General features: G+C 41.8%; 1 protein-coding gene across 1 annotated transcript in view; it reads left to right on the plus strand.

Annotated features, from left to right (window-relative positions):
• Positions 1-1,334: 1,334 nt before the first annotated feature.
• LOC117519330 (tetratricopeptide repeat protein 39C-like) overlaps positions 1,335-27,979 on the plus strand; it is a 125,085-nt gene continuing 98,440 nt past the window's right edge. The window contains 1 exon segment of the mRNA XM_034180685.1: positions 1,335-1,465. Coding sequence (XP_034036576.1) covers positions 1,335-1,465 — 131 coding nt within the window.

Below are 27,979 nucleotides of genomic sequence, written 5' to 3' on the forward strand. Positions count from 1 at the left end.
AGCTAGTAGCTACGCTAAGCTAGCGGATTCCTAAAAATACGCAAAGTGAATAATGTGTAAATAATTTAGAGGTGATTCAGCAGAAGGAGTGCTTTAGTTAAGGCACGTAAAGATTACACTGGGAAACAAATCGTAATCTAGATAACTAGATCAATCTAACTGCGCAGATTAAACAGCTAACAGATACAGAAAAACACCGCTGTGCTCCGGAACAGGAAGTGATACAATACCGCAGTGAGAGCCAACCACCAGTAGAGGCCAATTCCACATTCAGTGGGATATACAAATGGAATGTGCTTGGATCCATGCGTACGCACACTTTCGCCAGTTTCTGGGTTTTGGTGTATGCCATGTTTCAGTAGGAAATCCATGCAAGTCTTTGTACATGAGGCCCCAGGACCTTCTCAGATTGGACAGCATCATGCACACGCAGAGCAGACTGCCTGCTGGGTCCACACATCATGTATAGATTTCTCTGGCAAAGCTCAAAACTCATTTTTCCAACATTCAGGTTTGAGTTTTATTATCTTTTTGGAATGACTTCGAGCACTGTATGTGTTCAACAGTAAAATTAATCCTCAGGAATACAACTCGCCGAATAATTCTGCACGCAGCATGTCGATAAAATGAAAATACCCAAATTTCAAGTGGATCAAACTGCAAAATACAATCGTATCGTTCAAAGACAACTTTACTTTATGCTCACATTCCATTTTATCAATTAGTCTGTGTGTGTGTGTGTGTGTGTGTGTGTGTGTGTGTGTGTGTGTGTGTGTGTGTGTGTGTGTGTGTGTGTGTGTGTGTGTGTGTGTGTGTGTGTGTGTGTGTGTGTGTGTGTGTGTTAAATCAGTGAAAATGACTGAAGCTGATCATCAGTTGCCACCCTGGCTGTGAGGCTGAGGGATGCAGATCTGGGCTCTTCAGCCTCCCCGCGGTGCTGTGCGTGATGACGCACGGTGCGTCACGTGGCACCGAGCAGGGCCTGTTACGTAATGAATCGAAAGCAGCTGCGGCTCGAGGAGTGGACGTGACGGATGTCTTATCTAACACACAGCCAGGTGTTGTTCCACAGAAGCGCGTGCACAGAGGTCTGCTCTGGTTTCGCGTGCAGGAGTGACTGCGCGTCCCAGGCCGTCTGAGCATCCCTGGTGCGCACGCCTCTGCGGCAGCTGTGCACATTTGTGTTATTTCTTTGCCTTCCCTCCCCGCATCCTCAAGGAGCGTCTGTGCTTAAATTAAACCAATGCGGGTTTGTTTCGGAGCAGAAACCGGATCGTATTTTCCTGCTGATTGCACTGGTTTAAGGCAGCAGCCGCACGTCTGCAGAATAAACAATGGCGGGTCCCGAGCAGCAGGTGGAGGAGAAGGCGGAGCGCATAGATGATGCTGAGATGGCTCTGCAGGGCATCAACATGCTGCTCAACAACGGATTCAAAGAAAGCGACGAGCTGTTCAGGAGATACAGGTAAACCTGCGTGCGTGGGCTTCCACGGCCTGCTCCAACACCCACAGACACGCAGACCGCGGAACCTTTACACTGGGTCTGGGTGGGATTGAGTTAAAATGTCAACATGGTGGCTTTGAGGTTCGCACTGTTGCCTCACAGCAAGAAGGTCATGGGATCGATTCCCACCTGTGGCCTTTCCATGTGAAGTTTGCATGTGCTTCAACTTTCCTCCCACATCCAAAGAGATACAGGTTAGGTGGATTAGAAACTTTAATTTGCCCGTAGGTGCAGGTGTGAATGTGTTTGTCTGTATGTGGCCCTGTGATAGACTGTCCAGGGTGTACCCCGCCTCACACTCTGTGACTGTTGGGATAGGCTCACAGTAAGTGTGTGTGTCGGCCCTTTGAGACACTGGCGGCCTGTCCAGGTTGCACCCCGTGTCGCAGACAATGAATGCTGGAATAGGCTCCAGCCCCACCATTAAGAAAATGAAGAGCAGGACTGTGATCCTCCTGGTGGCACCACAGAGGCAGTCTGTGACACATCAGTAACATAACATATTGTCCTTTCATTATTGTAAGTGAAATCACGTTAAACATACAGTAATGTTCAGAATAATAGTAGTGCTATGTGACTAAAAAGATTAATCCAGGTTTTGAGTATATTTCTTATTGTTACATGGGAAACTAGAAGCACTCAGAGAGTGCAAACCTCCGCCAAGGCCATGGGGTCACTGAGGCCATAACATCTACACGCCGTGGAATCACTGAACCTAAAAAAGTCTAACAATGATGTTTGCTCAGTAGTAAAAAAAAAAGTTTCATCTGCTGTGACTGGATAGCATGTATCCTTAGCGCTTGGCATCACAGTTTATTGCAACTTGCACCTTTCCCAGAAGCTACTGTCATCTGAGCACTGATACTGATATTGCATGTGCTTATATACAAAAACAAATAAGAGACAAAATTCAATTTATTATTCAACTAAACTGCAAATATATGAATTTTTTAACATTTATGAAACACTTCTCTAAACAAGGCCATAGGGTCACTGACCCTAAAGAGAGTCCCTCCTTGGCACAGTGATCTATTCAACAATTCAATGTTACAACCAAAACTATGATACATACACTTTTCTTTCCTTTATATTTGACATCCTTTACCATGAAAACATACCACTAGAACTTGGAATCACTTTTATGTCTTTATTAGTTCAAAGGTTATTGTATAAAAACGATTGTTCGGTAATGACAGTTTTCTTCTGGATCTAGCTCCATAACATTTGAAGCTACATCAAATCTGATGACACCTTACTGAATCAGTACAGATTCAGCTACAATTTGGTGTTAGTTGTGCATCTCTAGCTTCATTTGTCACCTCACACTGACACATTTTCTATTTTCCCTATATTTTTGCATATTCTGGATTTCCGGATCCAATCATCACCAAACTTTGTTGTTTGATAGAACATTTGACTATGTTACACCCTAATTTTTTTCAAACCTTTCTGCCTTGTTTTTGTGGAGTTAGAAACTAGAATGTCAAAATTCCCCCCATCCCGCAATGGTGAAGAATCCTTTAAAAAATTCCTGGATCTGGATCGTGATCCAGATCACCACTAAAATTTAATTACTTGTTCCTCTTGTCATTTCCAACCACTCCACAAAATGTCATCAAAATCCGTTCAAAACTTTTTGAGTTATCCTGCTGACAGACAGACAAACAAACACGACCGAAAACATAACCTCCTTGGCAGAGGTAACAAGGCAGATGGTGAGAGGACTGTGATGAAAGTGAAGAAGGCGGCATTCAGGAAGTTGACCAACATCTGAGCAAGTGATCATTGTAAATTTAGTATCTCCAAAATAATAGTGGGGCGGCAGAGCAAAACATTCATTCATTCATCTTCTACCACTCAGTCCAATTAAGGTTCACGGGGGGCTGAAGCCTATCCCAGCAGTTACAGAACGCGAGGCTGGGTACACCAAGGACAGGACGCCAGTCTGTCACAGGGCCACAAATAGACAAACAGACACACCCACACACACACATATGGACAATTTTAAAGAGGAAAGGGAGGAAACCCATGCAAACACGGGGAGAACATGCAAATTCCACAGAGAAAGGCCACGGGAATTGAACCCACGACCTCCTCGCCGTGAGGCAACAGTGCTAACCACTAAGCCACCGTGCTGCCCTTAATAGCAAAACAATTGTGCATTTTTGGATAAAAGCATCAAATTCAACCACTTCGTCCAATTAAGGGTCGCGGGGCCTGGAGCCAATACCAGCAGTCATAGAGCGTGTGGCGGGGTACACCCAGGACAGGACGCCAGTCTGTCACAGGGCCACAAACAGACAAACAAACACATTCACACACACTCGCACATCTATGGTCAATTTAAAGATTCCAGTCCACCTAACCTGCATGTGTTTGGATGTGGGAGGAAACCCTGAGGAGCACCCAGAGGAAACCCACGCAAACACAGGGAGAACATGCAGACTCCACACAGAAAGGCCACAGGGGGGAATTGAACCCATGACTAACTACTGAACCACGACTAGTCCAAACTATACCAAAAAGGTATAGTTTGTACTATCTGACTGAATGTTCTGGAGTTATGAGGTAAAAACAGCAAAAATAGTGACAAAGGTCTGTTTCAGTTTGTACAGGGGTCAAAACTTAAAGTGGCTACAGTTTGTTAAAAAATGATGCAAATTATTGGTTGAGTTAATAGCATTTTAAAATGGAATAGTTTGCACCATCTGTCATGCTTAGTTATCATGTTATGGGGTAACATATGTCACACATCATAGAATCTAGTGGACGTCGAACTTGTTTGACCTTTACTTTGGAGACCAACCATTCAGTACAGTCAAAACTATTCCATTTTTTAAAATCCTTTGATTTCAGCCAGTAATTTGCATCACTGTTGACCAAAATTGGAGCAACTATAACTTTTGACCCCTGTACAAACTGAAACTGATACCTTTTAGGAATGGTTATGATCAGCCAAATAATGTGGTATAGTTTTTAACATGATTGGAGCATTTCACATTTTGTCCCCTGTGTAATTCTTTATTGACCCTGTATCTCATTAGAGGTCAGAGGTCAGACAATTACGTGTTAAATCTTTGAACTCAAAGTAGTTGGTGGCTGTATAGTTTCCAACATCAACTCAAAGTCCATTAATAGAAAACATAATACAGAAAAGAAACATACTGTATAAAATAATTTTATCAGTTATCAGTCCTTTCAAACAGACAGGATGGATGAATTGGTGCTGGGGGGGGGGTCCTTGGGGACCCCCAGACTTTACATCACTGGTGACAGCACACACAGGAATTAAAAAAAAAAAAAAAACAACTTTTGTCCCAGAGGTTCAACAAAACCTCAGGATTCCATCCAGGAAATTGAATGAGTTTATGGCATCAGATATAAATAAGACATTGCCACCTTTCAAAAAGATGCTCCATCATCATGATCTGAAAGGCTGGAGACCAAGGCTCAATCCCAGTACTCTCCCCCTTTTCCTTCATTTTGTTGGTCAAAGTGAAGGAAGAGAATTGGGATTGAGCCCAAGAAAGAAGCCTTGATACAAAACTGACATAAAAAGGTGGTGGTGTGATGGCTGAACCTTTGTCCTGGTGATCACATGTCATCTTTTGTCTACCTTTATCAAACTTTATTTTGTGGATTTTTGTGGGGGGGTAATAGTTTCCTCCTTGGTTGAATGCTGTTCATGCAATGGTGATGAAGTGCTTGGATTTTAGTATGAACATGGTTAAATAAATGAGAGTGGCTATACGCCCAACCGTTGGTTCAATAAAGTAAATACGCGAGCATATACACCCAACCACAACCGACCAATGAGCGCGCTTGTAAGCTCACTTCCGGTTTCAACGCAGGAGGGGAAAAAAGGCAGATATTTTTTCACCGAGCTGCGGGAGGGTTCGCAGCCCGCGGAGGGGCTGTGATCTAAAGCGGTTCTGTTTGGCTCATCACACCCAGGGAACTGTGTCAAACTAACACCATCTTACAACCAACAAGCAGCATTTTGTTCAAAAACTGTTTTGTCTTCGTTAACAGGCTTCTGTTCAAAATACTTATGAAGTTTGTCTGTTTTGATACATTGCGGTGTTTTGGCAATAATTAAAGACGACACCGTTAAATGTGTCAAACATACGCCACAATAGAGCCTTAAAAAGTGGTGTAAAAATGTAGTTTAGATGCACAAAATGTGTCAAATACACAATCACAGTTGGGCAAATAAGATATTATATTTATCTGCCCAACGGTTGTGCGTGTAATGTTGAATGTATGATGTATCTGCCCAACGGTTGGACGAATAAGGTAAGACATTATATTTATCTGCCCAATGGTTGTGCGTGTAATGTTCAATGTATGACTTATCTGCCCAACGGTTGGGCGAATAGCCTTTGCATAAATAAATAAACAGATTTCTTCTTAGGCCCATCCCTGAAGAAAACTTAAGTCATATGTCCTCACTCACATAGATACGGTGAGTTTCTACCCTGCTTTTTACGGTATTCCTGAAGCTCTTTGTCCCTCATTTCCACCTTCACGTACCTCTCTTCCTCTGTGGTTGGTGACATTTTAACCCTCTGGGGTCCGAGGGCATTTTTTGGACAGTTCACTCGCCTGGCATAAATGATTTATTATTGCTGTTAACAGCTCTCCCTGCATCCCACAATCAAGTTTTATGTCTCTTTTTTCAGGACAACCTGTGTTTTCAGAATATATGTTTTTGTTGTGTTTTATAAGTGTAATAAAGGATTACAGTTAGAAATAGGCAAGGAAAAAATAAAGCAAAAAATAATTTTCCACACATTTATTCAAAACACACAGCAAACTATAATAAACAACTGTTTTGACACTTTATAAAGGTAATTTGAGGTCTTGTGTGAAAGACTGTACAACAAAAAGGTTCAAACAATAAACCCAAATGCACATTTTGAACAATATATACAAAATGGTCTATGCGTTTTGTTGTCCATTGATATGGTAAACAGTGCATTACACAGAGAAAGAAACAGAGTTATCCAGTAACATTCACATGCAAACTAGTGGAGCAATCCTAATAATTACACACTCTGTTTGAGCACGTGAGATTGTCAACAGAGGCTCTCAGTGTGCTCCTGCTTTCACTGATTACTGTGCGTAATGGCGCAGGGCGCATTGAGTATGTATTATTATCACCTACAAAATGGAAGAAGAATGTCACAAAAAATTCCAAGACGAAATCAATTAATTTATTGTGTTAAAGGTCCGTGCCCAGTGTTAGAACTTCGTTACCCAGCGCACGTTAGACGCACATTGCTCTCTTACATATTGTATGATTTCAGCCTGAGGCATATTCATTTTTTTAAAATAAATGCCGTTGTAAGTAAACCAGTGAAAAGACAAACGCCTGTGAAAATAAATCCATTGGAGGTCTTTTTAGCAGCCAGTTCCTTCTGAAAGTGCTTTTCTTTTGCTTCCAGTTGTTTGAGAAAACATTTTTTCTGGGTTTCCATTTCAATTTTGAATTGTTCTTCCTTGGCTGCCATCTGCTGGGCTAAATGCTCCTTGGTTTTCAAAATTTCATTCTTAGCATCCAGTTCTTCCTCATAACGCTTTTTCAGAATTTCCATCTCTTTCTTGTGGACTTCCTTTTGTCCTTGAAGCTCCTGCTGAAAATGTTCCTCCCTTGTTCTCAAATTTTCATTTTTAATACTCAGCTCTTCTTCAAATTGCTTTTTCAGAATTTCAGTCTCTTTCCTGTAGACCTCCTTTTGTCCTTGAAGCTCCTGCTGAAAATGTTCCTCCTTGGTTCTCAAATTTTCATTTTTAATATTCAGCTCTTCTTCAAATTGCTTGTTCAGAATTTCCAGCTCTCTCCTGTAGACCTCCTTCTGGCTTTGGAGCTCATGCGTCAGTTTTTCCTCATTGTTTCTCATAATTTCAATTTTAGCGTCCAGTACTTCTTTAAAATACTTTTCCTGGGATTCCAGCTTTCTGCTGTAGACCTCCTTCAGCCTTTGTACCTCATGCTTAAATTTTTCCGCATGGCTTATCATAATTTCAGTTTTAGCTTCCAGTACTTCTTCAAAATACTTTTCCTGGGATTCCAGCTCTCTCCTGTGGACCTCCTTCTGGCTTTGTAGCTCCTCCTTAAAGCTCTTCTCCTTGGCTGCGATCTCTTTGAGAAACTTGTCCTTCAATCTGAATGTTTCATTTTTATCCTCCGGCTCCTTTTCTAAATGCCTTTTCTGGGCTTCTAGCTCCTCCTTGAATTGCTCCTCTCGTTCCTGCCGCTCTCTGCTGAGGTTGTACTTTGGTCGTGTCTCAGGAATCTCCTCAAACTGACGGACTTTTTCCAACCTGCCATTCTTTGTTTCCTCCTTAAGTTTGGTTGGTGTGTTTTGTGGAGGAGGTCTCGGCTGAGATGTGACCAGTTGTCCGTCCTTCGTCACGTGCAGCCCATAATGCTCCATCCAGGTGACCTGAAGTACAACAACAGCAGAACACATGGTTAAAAGTCAGCCTTTACATTTAGCTGCCAGGTTTGTCAGAAAAAAGACACTGAAGTTCAGTTGAATAATTAATAATTCTTCTGGTGAAATATCAACAAATCTAATGAACTAAATGAGGAAAAACTTACCGCTTTCTTTTTCCGATACATTTTAACTACTGATGAGGATCTTTCAGAAATTAATGATGCAAGAGAACAAAATCTAATGTGGCTCTGCTCGATGCTGCGATGACAATAATGCTGTCAGCTGTGCACACGCACTGATATGTAGCATTTTTATCCTTTGTGAGTAAAGGAGCTTTATGAGGCATAAAGCCCCTTTTGTGGTCTTTATGACATCATCAGGTGACGTCACCTCCATTCATGTATCTTTGTATTTAGCAAAGTAGTTTCAAATTAATGTTCACAGCAATAATTAGGGCCCAGACCCCAAAAAGGTGTGATATGCAGAAGGTCCATAAACACAATTTACACAACAAATGTACACAAGCTCTTGTATGAATACACTGGTCAACACGATTTTTCTTGCATGGAGTTTTTCAACGGATTGGGTAATTTGGGGCCACTGAATCAGAATCGTGTTAGTTTTTGCCAGTTACATCACGTTTTTGAGATATGAAAATAATTTTTTTTAATTGATATTTTTACAAGTAGCACGGTGGCTTAGTGTTTAGCACTGTTGCCTCACAGCGAGAAGGCTGTGGGTTCAATTCCCATGGCCTTTCTGTGTGGAGTTTGCATGTTCTCCCCGTATTTGCGTGGGTTTTCTCCGGCTGCTCCGGTTTCCTCCCACATCCAAAGACATGCCGGAGCACCCGGAGGAAACCCATGCAAACACGGGGAGAACATGCAGACTCCACACAGAAAGGCCACAGGCGGGAATTGAACCCATGACTAACTACTGAACCATGACTATCCAAACTATACCAAAAAGGTATAGTTTGTACTACCTATGACTGAATGTTCTGGAGTTATGAGGTAAAAACAGCAAAAGTAGTGACAAAGGTCCATTTTAGTTTGTACAGGGGTCAAAACTTAAAGTGGCTACAGTTTTGCAAATTATTGGTTGAGTTAATAGCATTTTAAAATGGAATAGTTTGCACCATCTGTCATGCTTAGTTATCATGTTATTGTTATGTGGGCCGCTGAAGAGGAGGTACTGCTGGCCCACCACCACCAGAGGGCGTCCTGCTTGGAGTGCGGGCTCCAAGCACGAGAGGGCGCCAGACCCAGAGGAAGTGACAGCTGTCACTCATCGCACCAGCTGTCACTCATCTGCACCAGTATATAAGCCGGACTGCAACTCCACCTCCCCGCCGAGAAATCGACTACCATTGGAAAGGTAATTTCTCTGCTGACAGACACTTTGTGTGTATAACCTGAACTTCTGTTACAGCCGTTTTCCTGGAGTGTTGCCTTGTCTGAGGAATTGGCGTTTGGTGTGACAGCGACGGCTTCGCCTCACACCCCAACCCAGATAAGTGGTTAAACCAGGAGCTGTACGAGTGTGTGATTGGAGGTGGAGGTGCTCCCTCCTAACTGTGTTTGGACTGTGGATTACTGAGTGTGCGGACTCACACTCATACATCTTATCTCTGCTTTCTGCCAGCAGTACCAGGGTCGACAGCCGAAGACAGAGGCCACCTGGGGACTCGGGACTTGGCGGCTCCGGTGTTCTTCAGACCGTTGGTGGTGGAAGCCGTGTGGGACGCGGCTTCTCTCTCGTCGGGGGTCTTCTATCTTCGAGCCTGCCCACACGTCACCTGGTGTTAATTGACTGTGCAAATTCTGTGAATTTAGTTTTGTATTATCACAACATTAAATTGTTACTTTTTGGCTTACTCATTGTCCGTTCATTTGCGCCCCCTGTTGTGGGTCCGTGCTACGACACCTTCACAACAGTTATGGGGTAACATATGTCACACGTCATAGAATCTAGTGGACGTTGAACTTGTTTTGCCGTTACTTTGGAGACCAACCATTCAGTACAGTCAAAACTATTCAATTATTTAAAATCCTATTTCAGCCAGTAATTGGTATCACTTTTGACCAAAATTGGAGCAACTTTAACTTTTGACCCCTGTACAAACTGAAACTGATACCTTTTAGGAATGGTTATGATCAGCCAAATAATGTGGTATAGTTTTTAACATGATTGGAGCATTTCACATTTTGTCCCCTGTGTAATTCTTTATTGACCCTGTATCTCATTAGAGGTCAGAGGTCAGACAATTACGTGTTAAATCTTTGAACTCAAAGTAGTTGGTGGCTGTATAGTTTCCAACATCAACTCAAAGTCCATTAATAGAAAACATAATACAGAAAAGAAACATACTGTATAAAATAATTTTATCAGTTATCAGTCCTTTCAAACAGACAGGATGGATGAATTGGTGCTGGGGGGGGGTCCTTGGGGACCCCCAGACTTTACATCACTGGTGACAGCACACACAGGAATTAAAAAAAAAAAAAAACAACTTTTGTCCCAGAGGTTCAACAAAACCTCAGGATTCCATCCAGGAAATTGAATGAGTTTATGGCATCAGATATAAATAAGACATTGCCACCTTTCAAAAAGATGCTCCATCATGATCTGAAAGGCTGGAGACCAAGGCTCAATCCCAGTACTCTCCCCTTTTCCTTCATTTTGTTGGTCAAAGTGAAGGTAAAAAGTGAAGGAAGAGAATTGGGATTGAGCCCAAGAAAGAAGCCTTGATACAAAACTGACATAAAAAGGTGGTGGTGTGATGGCTGAACCTTTGTCCTGGTGATCACATGTCATCTTTTGTCTACCTTTATCAAACTTTATTTTGTGGATTTTTGTGGGGGGGTAATAGTTTCCTCCTTGGTTGAATGCTGTTCATGCAATGGTGATGAAGTGCTTGGATTTTAGTATGAACATGGTTAAATAAATGAGAGTGGCTATACGCCCAACCTGTTGGTTCAATAAAGTAAATACGCGAGCATATACACCCAACCACAACCGACCAATGAGCGCGCTTGTAAGCTCACTTCCGGTTTCAACGCAGGAGGGGAAAAAAGGCAGATATTTTTTCACCGAGCTGCGGGAGGGTTCGCAGCCCGCGGAGGGGCTGTGATCTAAAGCGGTTCTCTTTGGCTCATCACACCCAGGGAACTGTGTCAAACTAACACCATCTTACAACCAACAAGCAGCATTTTGTTCAAAAACTGTTTTGTCTTCGTTAACAGGCTTCTGTTCAAAATACTTATGAAGTTTGTCTGTTTTGATACATTGCGGTGTTTTGGCAATAATTAAAAATGACACCGTTAAATGTGTCAAACATACGCCACAGTAGAGCCTTAAAAAGTGGTGTAAAAATGTAGTTTAGATGCACAAAACGTGTCAAATACACAATCACAGTTGGGCAAATAAGATAAGACATTATATTTATCTGCCCAACGGTTGGGCGAATAGCCTTTGCCTAAATAAATAAACAGATTTCTTCTTAGGCCCATCCCTGAAGAAAACTTAAGTCATATGTCCTCACTCACATAGATACGGTGAGTTTCTACCCTGCTTTTTACGCTATTCCTGAAGCTCTTTGTCCCTCATTTCCACCTTCACGTACCTCTCTTCCTCTGTGCTTGGTGACCTTTTAACCCTCTGGGGTCCGAGGGCATGTTTTATGTCTCTTTTTTCAGGACAACCTGTGTTTTCAGAATATATATGTTTTGTTGTGTTTTATAAGTGTAATAAAGGTTTACAATCAAAAATAGGAAAGGACAAAATAAAGCAAAAAATAATTTTCCACACACATTTATTCAAAACACACAGCAAACTATAACAAACAACTGTTTTGACACTTTATAAAGGTAATTTGAGGTCTTGTGTGAGACTGTACAACAAAAACGGTTCAAACAATAAACCCAAATGCACATTTTGAACAACAATATATACAAAATGGTCTATGCGTTTTGTTGTCCATTGATATGGTAAACAGTGCTTTACGCAGAGAAAGAAACAGAGTTATCCAGTAACATTCACATGCAAACTAGTGGAGCAATCCTGACAGTTACTCTTTGTTTGTTTGACTGTGAGATTGTCAACAGAGGCTCTCAGTGTGCTCCTGCTTTCACTGATTACTGTGCGTAATGGCGCAGGGCGCACTGAGTATGTATTATTATCACCTACAAAATGGAAGAAGAATGTCACAAAAAATTCCAAGACGAAATCAATTAATTTATTGTGTTAAAGGTCCGTGCCCAATGTTAGAAGTTCGTTACCCAGCGCACGTTAGACGCACATTGCTCTCTTACATATTGTATGATTTCAGCCTGAGGCATATTCATTTTTTAAAATAAATGCCGTTGTAAGTAAACCAGTGAAAAGACAAACGCCTGTGAAAATAAATCCGTTGGAGGTCTTTTTAGCAGCCAGTTCCTTCTGAAAGTGCTTTTCTTTTGCTTCCAGTTCTTTGAGAAAACATTTTTTCTGGGTTTCCATTTCAATTTTGAATTGTTCTTCCTTGGCTGCCATCTGCTGGGCTAAATGCTCCTTGGTTTTCAAAATTTCATTCTTAGCATCCACTTCTTCCTCATAACGCTTTTTCAGAATTCCAATCTCTTTCCTGTAGACCTCCTTTTGTCCTTGAAGCTCCTGCTGAAAATGTTCCTCCTTGGTTCTCAAATTTTCATTTTTAATACTCAGCTCTTCTTCAAATTGCTTTTTCAGAATTTCAGTCTCTTTCCTGTAGACCTCCTTTTGTCCTTGAAGCTCCTGCTGAAAATGTTCCTCCTTGGTTCTCAAATTTTCATTTTTAATATTCAGCTCTTCTTCAAATTGCTTGTTCAGAATTTCCAGCTCTCTCCTGTAGACCTCCTTCTGGCTTTGGAGCTCATGCGTCAGTTTTTCCTCATTGTTTCTCATAATTTCAATTTTAGCATCCAGTACTTCTTTAAAATACTTTTCCTGGGATTCCAGCTTTCTGCTGTAGACCTCCTTCAGCCTTTGTACCTCATGCTTAAATTTTTCCGCATGGCTTATCATAATTTCAGTTTTAGCTTCCAGTACTTCTTCAAAATACTTTTCCTGGGATTCCAGCTCTCTCCTGTGGACCTCCTTCTGGCTTTGTAGCTCCTCCTTAAAGCTCTTCTCCTTGGCTGCGATCTCTTTGAGAAACTTGTCCTTCAATCTGAATGTTTCATTTTTATCCTCCGGCTCCTTTTCTAAATGCCTTTTCTGGGCTTCTAGCTCCTCCTTGAATTGCTCCTCTCGTTCCTGCCGCTCTCTGCTGAGGTTGTACTTTGGTCGTGTCTCAGGAATCTCCTCAAACTGACGGACTTTTTCCAACCTGCCATTCTTTGTTTCCTCCTTAAGTTTGGTTGGTGTGTTTTGTGGAGGAGGTCTCGGCTGAGATGTGACCAGTTGTCCGTCCTTCGTCACGTGCAGCCCATAATGCTCCATCCAGGTGACCTGAAGTACAACAACAGCAGAACACATGGTTAAAAGTCAGCCTTTACATTTAGCTGCCAGGTTTGTCAGAAAAAAGACACTGAAGTTCAGTTGAATAATTAATAATTCTTCTGGTGAAATATCAACAAATCTAATGAACTAAATGAGGAAAAACTTACCGCTTTCTTTTTCCGATACATTTTAACTACTGATGAGGATCTTTCAGAAATTAATGATGCAAGAGAACAAAATCTAATGTGGCTCTGCTCGATGCTGCGATGACAATAATGCTGTCAGCTGTGCACACGCACTGATATGTAGCATTTTTATCCTTTGTGAGTAAAGGGGCTTTATGAGGCATAAAGCCCCTTTTGTGGTCTTTATGACATCATCAGGTGACGTCACCTCCATTCATGTATCTTTGTATTTAGCAAAGTAGTTTCAAATTAATGTTCACAGCAATAATTAGGGCCCAGACCCCAAAAAGGTGTGATATGCAGAAGGTCCATAAACACAATTTACACAACAAATGTACACAAGCTCTTGTATGAATACACTGGTCAACACGATTTTTCTTGCATGGAGTTTTTCAACGGATTGGGTAATTTGGGGCCACTGAATCAGAATCGTGTTAGTTTTTGCCAGTTACATCACGTTTTTGAGATATGAAAATAATTTTTTTTAATTGATATTTTTACAAGTAGCACGGTGGCTTAGTGTTTAGCACTGTTGCCTCACAGCGAGAAGGCTGTGGGTTCAATTCCCGTGGCCTTTCTGTGTGGAGTTTGCATGTTCTCCCCGTATTTGCGTGGGTTTTCTCCGGCTGCTCCGGTTTCCTCCCACATCCAAAGACATGCCGGAGCACCCGGAGGAAACCCATGCAAACACGGTGAGAACATGCAGACTCCACACAGAAAGGCCACAGGCGGGAATTGAACCCATGACTAACTACTGAACCATGACTATCCAAACTATACCAAAAAGGTATAGTTTGTACTACCTATGACTGAATGTTCTGGAGTTATGAGGTAAAAACAGCAAAAGTAGTGACAAAGGTCCATTTTAGTTTGTACAGGGGTCAAAACTTAAAGTGGCTACAGTTTTGCAAATTATTGGTTGAGTTAATAGCATTTTAAAATGGAATAGTTTGCACCATCTGTCATGCTTAGTTATCATGTTATTGTTATGTGGGCCGCTGAAGAGGAGGTACTGCTGGCCCACCACCACCAGAGGGCGTCCTGCTTGGAGTGCGGGCTCCAAGCACGAGAGGGCGCCAGACCCAGAGGAAGTGACAGCTGTCACTCATCTGCACCAGTATATAAGCCGGACTGCAACTCCACCTCCCCGCCGAGAAATCGACTACCATTGGAAAGGTAATTTCTCTGCTGACAGACACTTTGTGTGTATAACCTGAACTTCTGTTACAGCCGTTTTCCTGGAGTGTTGCCTTGTCTGAGGAATTGGCGTTTGGTGTGACAGCGACGGCTTCGCCTCACACCCCAACCCAGATAAGTGGTTAAACCAGGAGCTGTACGAGTGTGTGATTGGAGGTGGAGGTGCTCCCTCCTAACTGTGTTTGGACTGTGGATTACTGAGTGTGCGGACTCACACTCATACATCTTATCTCTGCTTTCTGCCAGCAGTACCAGGGTCGACAGCCGAAGACAGAGGCCACCTGGGGACTCGGGACTTGGCGGCTCCGGTGTTCTTCAGACCGTTGGTGGTGGAAGCCGTGTGGGACGCGGCTTCTCTCTCGTCGGGGGTCTTCTATCTTCGAGCCTGCCCACACGTCACCTGGTGTTAATTGACTGTGCAAATTCTGTGAATTTAGTTTTGTATTATCACAACATTAAATTGTTACTTTTTGGCTTACTCATTGTCCGTTCATTTGCGCCCCCTGTTGTGGGTCCGTGCTACGACACCTTCACAACAGTTATGGGGTAACATATGTCACACGTCATAGAATCTAGTGGACGTTGAACTTGTTTTGCCGTTACTTTGGAGACCAACCATTCAGTACAGTCAAAACTATTCAATTATTTAAAATCCTATTTCAGCCAGTAATTTGGCATCACTTTTGACCAAAATTGGAGCAACTTTAACTTTTGACCCCTGTACAAACTGAAACTGATACCTTTTAGGAATGGTTATGATCAGCCAAATAATGTGGTATAGTTTTTAACATGATTGGAGCATTTCACATTTTGTCCCCTGTGTAATTCTTTATTGACCCTGTATCTCATTAGAGGTCAGCGGTCAGAGGTCAGACAATTACGTGTTAAATCTTTGAACTCAGAGTAGTTGGTCGCTGTATAGTTTCCAACATCAACTCAAAGTCCATTAATAGAAAACATAATACAGAAAAGAAACATACTGTATAAAATAATTTTATCAGTTATCAGTCCTTTCAAACAGACAGGATGGATGAATTGGTGCTGGGGGGGGGGGTCCTTGGGGACCCCCAGACTTTACATCACTGGTGACAGCACACACAGGAATTAAAAAAAAAAAAAACAACTTTTGTCCCAGAGGTTCAACAAAACCTCAGGATTCCATCCAGGAAATTGAATGAGTTTATGGCATCAGATATAAATAAGACATTGCCACCTTTCAAAAAGATGCTCCATCATCATGATCTGAAAGGCTGGAGACCAAGGCTCAATCCCAGTACTCTCCCCTTTTCCTTCATTTTGTTGGTCAAAGTGAAGGTAAAAAGTGAAGGAAGAGAATTGGGATTGAGCCCAAGAAAGAAGCCTTGATACAAAACTGACATAAAAAGGTGGTGGTGTGATGGCTGAACCTTTGTCCTGGTGATCACATGTCATCTTTTGTCTACCTTTATCAAACTTTATTTTGTGGATTTTTGTGGGGGGTAATAGTTTCCTCCTTGGTTGAATGCTGTTCATGCAATGGTGATGAAGTGCTTGGATTTTAGTATGAACATGGTTAAATAAATGAGAGTGGCTATACGCCCAACCGTTGGTTCAATAAAGTAAATACGCGAGCATATACACCCAACCACAACCGACCAATGAGCGCGCTTGTAAGCTCACTTCCGGTTTCAACGCAGGAGGGGAAAAAAGGCAGATATTTTTTCACCGAGCTGCGGGAGGGTTCGCAGCCCGCGGAGGGGCTGTGATCTAAAGCGGTTCTCTTTGGCTCATCACACCCAGGGAACTGTGTCAAACTAACACCATCTTACAACCAACAAGCAGCATTTTGTTCAAAAACTGTTTTGTCTTCGTTAACAGGCTTCTGTTCAAAATACTTATGAAGTTTGTCTGTTTTGATACATTGCGGTGTTTTGGCAATAATTAAAAATGACACCGTTAAATGTGTCAAACATACGCCACAATAGAGCCTTAAAAAGTGGTGTAAAAATGTAGTTTAGATGCACAAAACGTGTCAAATACACAATCACAGTTGGGCAAATAAGATAAGACATTATATTTATCTGCCCAACGGTTGGGCGAATAGCCTTTGCCTAAATAAATAAACAGATTTCTTCTTAGGCCCATCCCTGAAGAAAACTTAAGTCATATGTCCTCACTCACATAGATACGGTGAGTTTCTACCCTGCTTTTTACGCTATTCCTGAAGCTCTTTGTCCCTCATTTCCACCTTCACGTACCTCTCTTCCTCTGTGCTTGGTGACCTTTTAACCCTCTGGGGTCCGAGGGCATGTTTTATGTCTCTTTTTTCAGGACAACCTGTGTTTTCAGAATATATATGTTTTTGTTGTGTTTTATAAGTGTAATAAAGGTTTACAATCAAAAATAGGAAAGGACAAAATAAAGCAAAAAATAATTTTCCACACACATTTATTCAAAACACACAGCAAACTATAACAAACAACTGTTTTGACACTTTATAAAGGTAATTTGAGGTCTTGTGTGAGACTGTACAACAAAAACGGTTCAAACAATAAACCCAAATGCACATTTTGAACAACAATATATACAAAATGGTCTATGCGTTTTGTTGTCCATTGATATGGTAAACAGTGCTTTACGCAGAGAAAGAAACAGAGTTATCCAGTAACATTCACATGCAAACTAGTGGAGCAATCCTGACAGTTACTCTTTGTTTGTTTGACGTGAGATTGTCAACAGAGGCTCTCAGTGTGCTCCTGCTTTCACTGATTACTGTGCGTAATGGCGCAGGGCGCACTGAGTATGTATTATTATCACCTACAAAATGGAAGAAGAATGTCACAAAAAATTCCAAGACGAAATCAATTAATTTATTGTGTTAAAGGTCCGTGCCCAGTGTTAGAAGTTCGTTACCCAGCGCACGTTAGACGCACATTGCTCTCTTACATATTGTATGATTTCAGCCTGAGGCATATTCATTTTTTTAAAATAAATGCCGTTGTAAGTAAACCAGTGAAAAGACAAACGCCTGTGAAAATAAATCCGTTGGAGGTCTTTTTAGCAGCCAGTTCCTTCTGAAAGTGCTTTTCTTTTGCTTCCAGTTCTTGGAGAAAACATTTTTTCTGGGTTTCCATTTCAATTTTGAATTGTTCTTCCTTGGCTGCCATCTGCTGGGCTAAATGCTCCTTGGTTTTCAAAATTTCATTCTTAGCATCCACTTCTTCCTCATAACGCTTTTTCAGAATTTCCATCTCTTTCTTGTGGACTTCCTTTTGTCCTTGAAGCTCCTGCTGAAAATGTTCCTCCCTTGTTCTCAAATTTTCATTTTTAATACTCAGCTCTTCTTCAAATTGCTTTTTCAGAATTTCAGTCTCTTTCCTGTAGACCTCCTTTTGTCCTTGAAGCTCCTGCTGAAAATGTTCCTCCTTGGTTCTCAAATTTTCATTTTTAATATTCAGCTCTTCTTCAAATTGCTTGTTCAGAATTTCCAGCTCTCTCCTGTAGACCTCCTTCTGGCTTTGGAGCTCATGCGTCAGTTTTTCCTCATTGTTTCTCATAATTTCAATTTTAGCATCCAGTACTTCTTTAAATACTTTTCCTGGGATTCCAGCTTTCTGCTGTAGACCTCCTTCAGCCTTTGTACCTCATGCTTAAATTTTTCCGCATGGCTTATCATAATTTCAGTTTTAGCTTCCAGTACTTCTTCAAAATACTTTTCCTGGGATTCCAGCTCTCTCCTGTGGACCTCCTTCTGGCTTTGTAGCTCCTCCTTAAAGCTCTTCTCCTTGGCTGCGATCTCTTTGAGAAACTTGTCCTTCAATCTGAATGTTTCATTTTTATCCTCCGGCTCCTTTTCTAAATGCCTTTTCTGGGCTTCTAGCTCCTCCTTGAATTGCTCCTCTCGTTCCTGCCGCTCTCTGCTGAGGTTGTACTTTGGTCGTGTCTCAGGAATCTCCTCAAACTGACGGACTTTTTCCAACCTGCCATTCTTTGTTTCCTCCTTAAGTTTGGTTGGTGTGTTTTGTGGAGGAGGTCTCGGCTGAGATGTGACCAGTTGTCCGTCCTTCGTCACGTGCAGCCCATAATGCTCCATCCAGGTGACCTGAAGTACAACAACAGCAGAACACATGGTTAAAAGTCAGCCTTTACATTTAGCTGCCAGGTTTGTCAGAAAAAAGACACTGAAGTTCAGTTGAATAATTAATAATTCTTCTGGTGAAATATCAACAAATCTAATGAACTAAATGAGGAAAAACTTACCGCTTTCTTTTTCCGATACATTTTAACTACTGATGAGGATCTTTCAGAAATTAATGATGCAAGAGAACAAAATCTAATGTGGCTCTGCTCGATGCTGCGATGACAATAATGCTGTCAGCTGTGCACACGCACTGATATGTAGCATTTTTATCCTTTGTGAGTAAAGGAGCTTTATGAGGCATAAAGCCCCTTTTGTGGTCTTTATGACATCATCAGGTGACGTCACCTCCATTCATGTATCTTTGTATTTAGCAAAGTAGTTTCAAATTAATGTTCACAGCAATAATTAGGGCCCAGACCCCAAAAAGGTGTGATATGCAGAAGGTCCATAAACACAATTTACACAACAAATGTACACAAGCTCTTGTATGAATACACTGGTCAACACGATTTTTCTTGCATGGAGTTTTTCAACGGATTGGGTAATTTGGGGCCACTGAATCAGAATCGTGTTAGTTTTTGCCAGTTACATCACGTTTTTGAGATATGAAAATAATTTTTTTTAATTGATATTTTTACAAGTAGCACGGTGGCTTAGTGTTTAGCACTGTTGCCTCACAGCGAGAAGGCTGTGGGTTCAATTCCCGTGGCCTTTCTGTGTGGAGTTTGCATGTTCTCCCCGTATTTGCGTGGGTTTTCTCCGGCTGCTCCGGTTTCCTCCCACATCCAAAGACATGCCGGAGCACCCGGAGGAAACCCATGCAAACACGGTGAGAACATGCAGACTCCACACAGAAAGGCCACAGGCGGGAATTGAACCCATGACTAACTACTGAACCATGACTATCCAAACTATACCAAAAAGGTATAGTTTGTACTACCTATGACTGAATGTTCTGGAGTTATGAGGTAAAAACAGCAAAAGTAGTGACAAAGGTCCATTTTAGTTTGTACAGGGGTCAAAACTTAAAGTGGCTACAGTTTTGCAAATTATTGGTTGAGTTAATAGCATTTTAAAATGGAATAGTTTGCACCATCTGTCATGCTTAGTTATCATGTTATTGTTATGTGGGCCGCTGAAGAGGAGGTACTGCTGGCCCACCACCACCAGAGGGCGTCCTGCTTGGAGTGCGGGCTCCAAGCACGAGAGGGCGCCAGACCCAGAGGAAGTGACAGCTGTCACTCATCGCACCAGCTGTCACTCATCTGCACCAGTATATAAGCCGGACTGCAACTCCACCTCCCCGCCGAGAAATCGACTACCATTGGAAAGGTAATTTCTCTGCTGACAGACACTTTGTGTGTATAACCTGAACTTCTGTTACAGCCGTTTTCCTGGAGTGTTGCCTTGTCTGAGGAATTGGCGTTTGGTGTGACAGCGACGGCTTCGCCTCACACCCCAACCCAGATAAGTGGTTAAACCAGGAGCTGTACGAGTGTGTGATTGGAGGTGGAGGTGCTCCCTCCTAACTGTGTTTGGACTGTGGATTACTGAGTGTGCGGACTCACACTCATACATCTTATCTCTGCTTTCTGCCAGCAGTACCAGGGTCGACAGCCGAAGACAGAGGCCACCTGGGGACTCGGGACTTGGCGGCTCCGGTGTTCTTCAGACCGTTGGTGGTGGAAGCCGTGTGGGACGCGGCTTCTCTCTCGTCGGGGGTCTTCTATCTTCGAGCCTGCCCACACGTCACCTGGTGTTAATTGACTGTGCAAATTCTGTGAATTTAGTTTTGTATTATCACAACATTAAATTGTTACTTTTTGGCTTACTCATTGTCCGTTCATTTGCGCCCCCTGTTGTGGGTCCGTGCTACGACACCTTCACAACAGTTATGGGGTAACATATGTCACACGTCATAGAATCTAGTGGACGTTGAACTTGTTTTGCCGTTACTTTGGAGACCAACCATTCAGTACAGTCAAAACTATTCAATTTTTTAAAATCCTATTTCAGCCAGTAATTGGTATCACTTTTGACCAAAATTGGAGCAACTTTAACTTTTGACCCCTGTACAAACTGAAACTGATACCTTTTAGGAATGGTTATGATCAGCCAAATAATGTGGTATAGTTTTTAACATGATTGGAGCATTTCACATTTTGTCCCCTGTGTAATTCTTTATTGACCCTGTATCTCATTAGAGGTCAGAGGTCAGACAATTACGTGTTAAATCTTTGAACTCAAAGTAGTTGGTGGCTGTATAGTTTCCAACATCAACTCAAAGTCCATTAATAGAAAACATAATACAGAAAAGAAACATACTGTATAAAATAATTTTATCAGTTATCAGTCCTTTCAAACAGACAGGATGGATGAATTGGTGCTGGGGGGGGGGTCCTTGGGGACCCCCAGACTTTACATCACTGGTGACAGCACACACAGGAATTAAAAAAAAAAAAAAACAACTTTTGTCCCAGAGGTTCAACAAAACCTCAGGATTCCATCCAGGAAATTGAATGAGTTTATGGCATCAGATATAAATAAGACATTGCCACCTTTCAAAAAGATGCTCCATCATGATCTGAAAGGCTGGAGACCAAGGCTCAATCCCAGTACTCTCCCCTTTTCCTTCATTTTGTTGGTCAAAGTGAAGGTAAAAAGTGAAGGAAGAGAATTGGGATTGAGCCCAAGAAAGAAGCCTTGATACAAAACTGACATAAAAAGGTGGTGGTGTGATGGCTGAACCTTTGTCCTGGTGATCACATGTCATCTTTTGTCTACCTTTATCAAACTTTATTTTGTGGATTTTTGTGGGGGGGTAATAGTTTCCTCCTTGGTTGAATGCTGTTCATGCAATGGTGATGAAGTGCTTGGATTTTAGTATGAACATGGTTAAATAAATGAGAGTGGCTATACGCCCAACCGTTGGTTCAATAAAGTAAATATGCGAGCATATACACCCAACCACAACCGACCAATGAGCGCGCTTGTAAGCTCACTTCCGGTTTCAACGCAGGAGGGGAAAAAGGCAGATATTTTTTCACCGAGCTGCGGGAGGGTTCGCAGCCCGCGGAGGGGCTGTGATCTAAAGCGGTTCTCTTTGGCTCATCACACCCAGGGAACTGTGTCAAACTAACACCATCTTACAACCAACAAGCAGCATTTTGTTCAAAAACTGTTTTGTCTTCGTTAACAGGCTTCTGTTCAAAATACTTATGAAGTTTGTCTGTTTTGATACATTGCGGTGTTTTGGCAATAATTAAAAATGACACCGTTAAATGTGTCAAACATACGCCACAGTAGAGCCTTAAAAAGTGGTGTAAAAATGTAGTTTAGATGCACAAAACGTGTCAAATACACAATCACAGTTGGGCAAATAAGATAAGACATTATATTTATCTGCCCAACGGTTGGGCGAATAGCCTTTGCCTAAATAAATAAACAGATTTCTTCTTAGGCCCATCCCTGAAGAAAACTTAAGTCATATGTCCTCACTCACATAGATACGGTGAGTTTCTACCCTGCTTTTTACGCTATTCCTGAAGCTCTTTGTCCCTCATTTCCACCTTCACGTACCTCTCTTCCTCTGTGCTTGGTGACCTTTTAACCCTCTGGGGTCCGAGGGCATGTTTTATGTCTCTTTTTTCAGGACAACCTGTGTTTTCAGAATATATATGTTTTGTTGTGTTTTATAAGTGTAATAAAGGTTTACAATCAAAAATAGGAAAGGACAAAATAAAGCAAAAAATAATTTTCCACACACATTTATTCAAAACACACAGCAAACTATAACAAACAACTGTTTTGACACTTTATAAAGGTAATTTGAGGTCTTGTGTGAGACTGTACAACAAAAACGGTTCAAACAATAAACCCAAATGCACATTTTGAACAACAATATATACAAAATGGTCTATGCGTTTTGTTGTCCATTGATATGGTAAACAGTGCTTTACGCAGAGAAAGAAACAGAGTTATCCAGTAACATTCACATGCAAACTAGTGGAGCAATCCTGACAGTTACTCTTTGTTTGTTTGACGTGAGATTGTCAACAGAGGCTCTGTGTGCTCCTGCTTTCACTGATTACTGTGCGTAATGGCGCAGGGCGCACTGAGTATGTATTATTATCACCTACAAAATGGAAGAAGAATGTCACAAAAAATTCCAAGACGAAATCAATTAATTTATTGTGTTAAAGGTCCGTGCCCAGTGTTAGAAGTTCGTTACCCAGCGCACGTTAGACGCACATTGCTCTCTTACATATTGTATGATTTCAGCCTGAGGCATATTCATTTTTTTAAAATAAATGCCGTTGTAAGTAAACCAGTGAAAAGACAAACGCCTGTGAAAATAAATCCGTTGGAGGTCTTTTTAGCAGCCAGTTCCTTCTGAAAGTGCTTTTCTTTTGCTTCCAGTTCTTGGAGAAAACATTTTTTCTGGGTTTCCATTTCAATTTTGAATTGTTCTTCCTTGGCTGCCATCTGCTGGGCTAAATGCTCCTTGGTTTTCAAAATTTCATTCTTAGCATCCACTTCTTCCTCATAACGCTTTTTCAGAATTTCCATCTCTTTCTTGTGGACTTCCTTTTGTCCTTGAAGCTCCTGCTGAAAATGTTCCTCCCTTGTTCTCAAATTTTCATTTTTAATACTCAGCTCTTCTTCAAATTGCTTTTTCAGAATTTCAGTCTCTTTCCTGTAGACCTCCTTTTGTCCTTGAAGCTCCTGCTGAAAATGTTCCTCCTTGGTTCTCAAATTTTCATTTTTAATATTCAGCTCTTCTTCAAATTGCTTGTTCAGAATTTCCAGCTCTCTCCTGTAGACCTCCTTCTGGCTTTGGAGCTCATGCGTCAGTTTTTCCTCATTGTTTCTCATAATTTCAATTTTAGCGTCCAGTACTTCTTTAAAATACTTTTCCTGGGATTCCAGCTTTCTGCTGTAGACCTCCTTCAGCCTTTGTACCTCATGCTTAAATTTTTCCGCATGGCTTATCATAATTTCAGTTTTAGCTTCCAGTACTTCTTCAAAATACTTTTCCTGGGATTCCAGCTCTCTCCTGTGGACCTCCTTCTGGCTTTGTAGCTCCTCCTTAAAGCTCTTCTCCTTGGCTGCGATCTCTTTGAGAAACTTGTCCTTCAATCTGAATGTTTCATTTTTATCCTCCGGCTCCTTTTCTAAATGCCTTTTCTGGGCTTCTAGCTCCTCCTTGAATTGCTCCTCTCGTTCCTGCCGCTCTCTGCTGAGGTTGTACTTTGGTCGTGTCTCAGGAATCTCCTCAAACTGACGGACTTTTTCCAACCTGCCATTCTTTGTTTCCTCCTTAAGTTTGGTTGGTGTGTTTTGTGGAGGAGGTCTCGGCTGAGATGTGACCAGTTGTCCGTCCTTCGTCACGTGCAGCCCATAATGCTCCATCCAGGTGACCTGAAGTACAACAACAGCAGAACACATGGTTAAAAGTCAGCCTTTACATTTAGCTGCCAGGTTTGTCAGAAAAAAGACACTGAAGTTCAGTTGAATAATTAATAATTCTTCTGGTGAAATATCAACAAATCTAATGAACTAAATGAGGAAAAACTTACCGCTTTCTTTTTCCGATACATTTTAACTACTGATGAGGATCTTTCAGAAATTAATGATGCAAGAGAACAAAATCTAATGTGGCTCTGCTCGATGCTGCGATGACAATAATGCTGTCAGCTGTGCACACGCACTGATATGTAGCATTTTTATCCTTTGTGAGTAAAGGAGCTTTATGAGGCATAAAGCCCCTTTTGTGGTCTTTATGACATCATCAGGTGACGTCACCTCCATTCATGTATCTTTGTATTTAGCAAAGTAGTTTCAAATTAATGTTCACAGCAATAATTAGGGCCCAGACCCCAAAAAGGTGTGATATGCAGAAGGTCCATAAACACAATTTACACAACAAATGTACACAAGCTCTTGTATGAATACACTGGTCAACACGATTTTTCTTGCATGGAGTTTTTCAACGGATTGGGTAATTTGGGGCCACTGAATCAGAATCGTGTTAGTTTTTGCCAGTTACATCACGTTTTTGAGATATGAAAATAATTTTTTTTAATTGATATTTTTACAAGTAGCACGGTGGCTTAGTGTTTAGCACTGTTGCCTCACAGCGAGAAGGCTGTGGGTTCAATTCCCGTGGCCTTTCTGTGTGGAGTTTGCATGTTCTCCCCGTATTTGCGTGGGTTTTCTCCGGCTGCTCCGGTTTCCTCCCACATCCAAAGACATGCCGGAGCACCCGGAGGAAACCCATGCAAACACGGTGAGAACATGCAGACTCCACACAGAAAGGCCACAGGCGGGAATTGAACCCATGACTAACTACTGAACCATGACTATCCAAACTATACCAAAAAGGTATAGTTTGTACTACCTATGACTGAATGTTCTGGAGTTATGAGGTAAAAACAGCAAAAGTAGTGACAAAGGTCCATTTTAGTTTGTACAGGGGTCAAAACTTAAAGTGGCTACAGTTTTGCAAATTATTGGTTGAGTTAATAGCATTTTAAAATGGAATAGTTTGCACCATCTGTCATGCTTAGTTATCATGTTATTGTTATGTGGGCCGCTGAAGAGGAGGTACTGCTGGCCCACCACCACCAGAGGGCGTCCTGCTTGGAGTGCGGGCTCCAAGCAGGAGAGGGCGCCAGACCCAGAGGAAGTGACAGCTGTCACTCATCGCACCAGCTGTCACTCATCTGCACCAGTATATAAGCCGGATTGCAACTCCACCTCCCCGCCGAGAAATCGACTACCATTGGAAAGGTAATTTCTCTGCTGACAGACACTTTGTGTGTATAACCTGAACTTCTGTTACAGCCGTTTTCCTGGAGTGTTGCCTTGTCTGAGGAATTGGCGTTTGGTGTGACAGCGACGGCTTCGCCTCACACCCCAACCCAGATAAGTGGTTAAACCAGGAGCTGTACGAGTGTGTGATTGGAGGTGGAGGTGCTCCCTCCTAACTGTGTTTGGACTGTGGATTACTGAGTGTGCGGACTCACACTCATACATCTTATCTCTGCTTTCTGCCAGCAGTACCAGGGTCGACAGCCGAAGACAGAGGCCACCTGGGGGCTCGGGACTTGGCGGCTCCGGTGTTCTTCAGACCGTTGGTGGTGGAAGCCGTGTGGGACGCGGCTTCTCTCTCGTCGGGGGTCTTCTATCTTCGAGCCTGCCCACACGTCACCTGGTGTTAATTGACTGTGCAAATTCTGTGAATTTAGTTTTGTATTATCACAACATTAAATTGTTACTTTTTGGCTTACTCATTGTCCGTTCATTTGCGCCCCCTGTTGTGGGTCCGTGCTACGACACCTTCACAACAGTTATGGGGTAACATATGTCACACGTCATAGAATCTAGTGGACGTTGAACTTGTTTTGCCGTTACTTTGGAGACCAACCATTCAGTACAGTCAAAACTATTCAATTATTTAAAATCCTATTTCAGCCAGTAATTTGCATCACTTTTGACCAAAATTGGAGCAACTTTAACTTTTGACCCCTGTACAAACTGAAACTGATACCTTTTAGGAATGGTTATGATCAGCCAAATAATGTGGTATAGTTTTTAACATGATTGGAGCATTTCACATTTTGTCCCCTGTGTAATTCTTTATTGACCCTGTATCTCATTAGAGGTCAGCGGTCAGAGGTCAGACAATTACGTGTTAAATCTTTGAACTCAGAGTAGTTGGTCGCTGTATAGTTTCCAACATCAACTCAAAGTCCATTAATAGAAAACATAATACAGAAAAGAAACATACTGTATAAAATAATTTTATCAGTTATCAGTCCTTTCAAACAGACAGGATGGATGAATTGGTGCTGGGGGGGGGGGGTCCTTGGGGACCCCCAGACTTTACATCACTGGTGACAGCACACACAGGAATTAAAAAAAAAAAAACAACTTTTGTCCCAGAGGTTCAACAAAACCTCAGGATTCCATCCAGGAAATTGAATGAGTTTATGGCATCAGATATAAATAAGACATTGCCACCTTTCAAAAAGATGCTCCATCATCATGATCTGAAAGGCTGGAGACCAAGGCTCAATCCCAGTACTCTCCCCTTTTCCTTCATTTTGTTGGTCAAAGTGAAGGTAAAAAGTGAAGGAAGAGAATTGGGATTGAGCCCAAGAAAGAAGCCTTGATACAAAACTGACATAAAAAGGTGGTGGTGTGATGGCTGAACCTTTGTCCTGGTGATCACATGTCATCTTTTGTCTACCTTTATCAAACTTTATTTTGTGGATTTTTGTGGGGGGGTAATAGTTTCCTCCTTGGTTGAATGCTGTTCATGCAATGGTGATGAAGTGCTTGGATTTTAGTATGAACATGGTTAAATAAATGAGAGTGGCTATACGCCCAACCGTTGGTTCAATAAAGTAAATATGCGAGCATATACACCCAACCACAACCGACCAATGAGCGCGCTTGTAAGCTCACTTCCGGTTTCAACGCAGGAGGGGAAAAAAGGCAGATATTTTTTCACCGAGCTGCGGGAGGGTTCGCAGCCCGCGGAGGGGCTGTGATCTAAAGCGGTTCTCTTTGGCTCATCACACCCAGGGAACTGTGTCAAACTAACACCATCTTACAACCAACAAGCAGCATTTTGTTCAAAAACTGTTTTGTCTTCGTTAACAGGCTTCTGTTCAAAATACTTATGAAGTTTGTCTGTTTTGATACATTGCGGTGTTTTGGCAATAATTAAAATGACACCGTTAAATGTGTCAAACATACGCCACAATAGAGCCTTAAAAAGTGGTGTAAAAATGTAGTTTAGATGCACAAAACGTGTCAAATACACAATCACAGTTGGGCAAATAAGATAAGACATTATATTTATCTGCCCAACGGTTGGGCGAATAGCCTTTGCCTAAATAAATAAACAGATTTCTTCTTAGGCCCATCCCTGAAGAAAACTTAAGTCATATGTCCTCACTCACATAGATACGGTGAGTTTCTACCCTGCTTTTTACGCTATTCCTGAAGCTCTTTGTCCCTCATTTCCACCTTCACGTACCTCTCTTCCTCTGTGCTTGGT

The sequence above is a fragment of the Thalassophryne amazonica genome, chromosome 10 (assembly GCF_902500255.1).
Source record: "Thalassophryne amazonica chromosome 10, fThaAma1.1, whole genome shotgun sequence".
NCBI lineage: Eukaryota > Metazoa > Chordata > Actinopteri > Batrachoidiformes > Batrachoididae > Thalassophryne > Thalassophryne amazonica.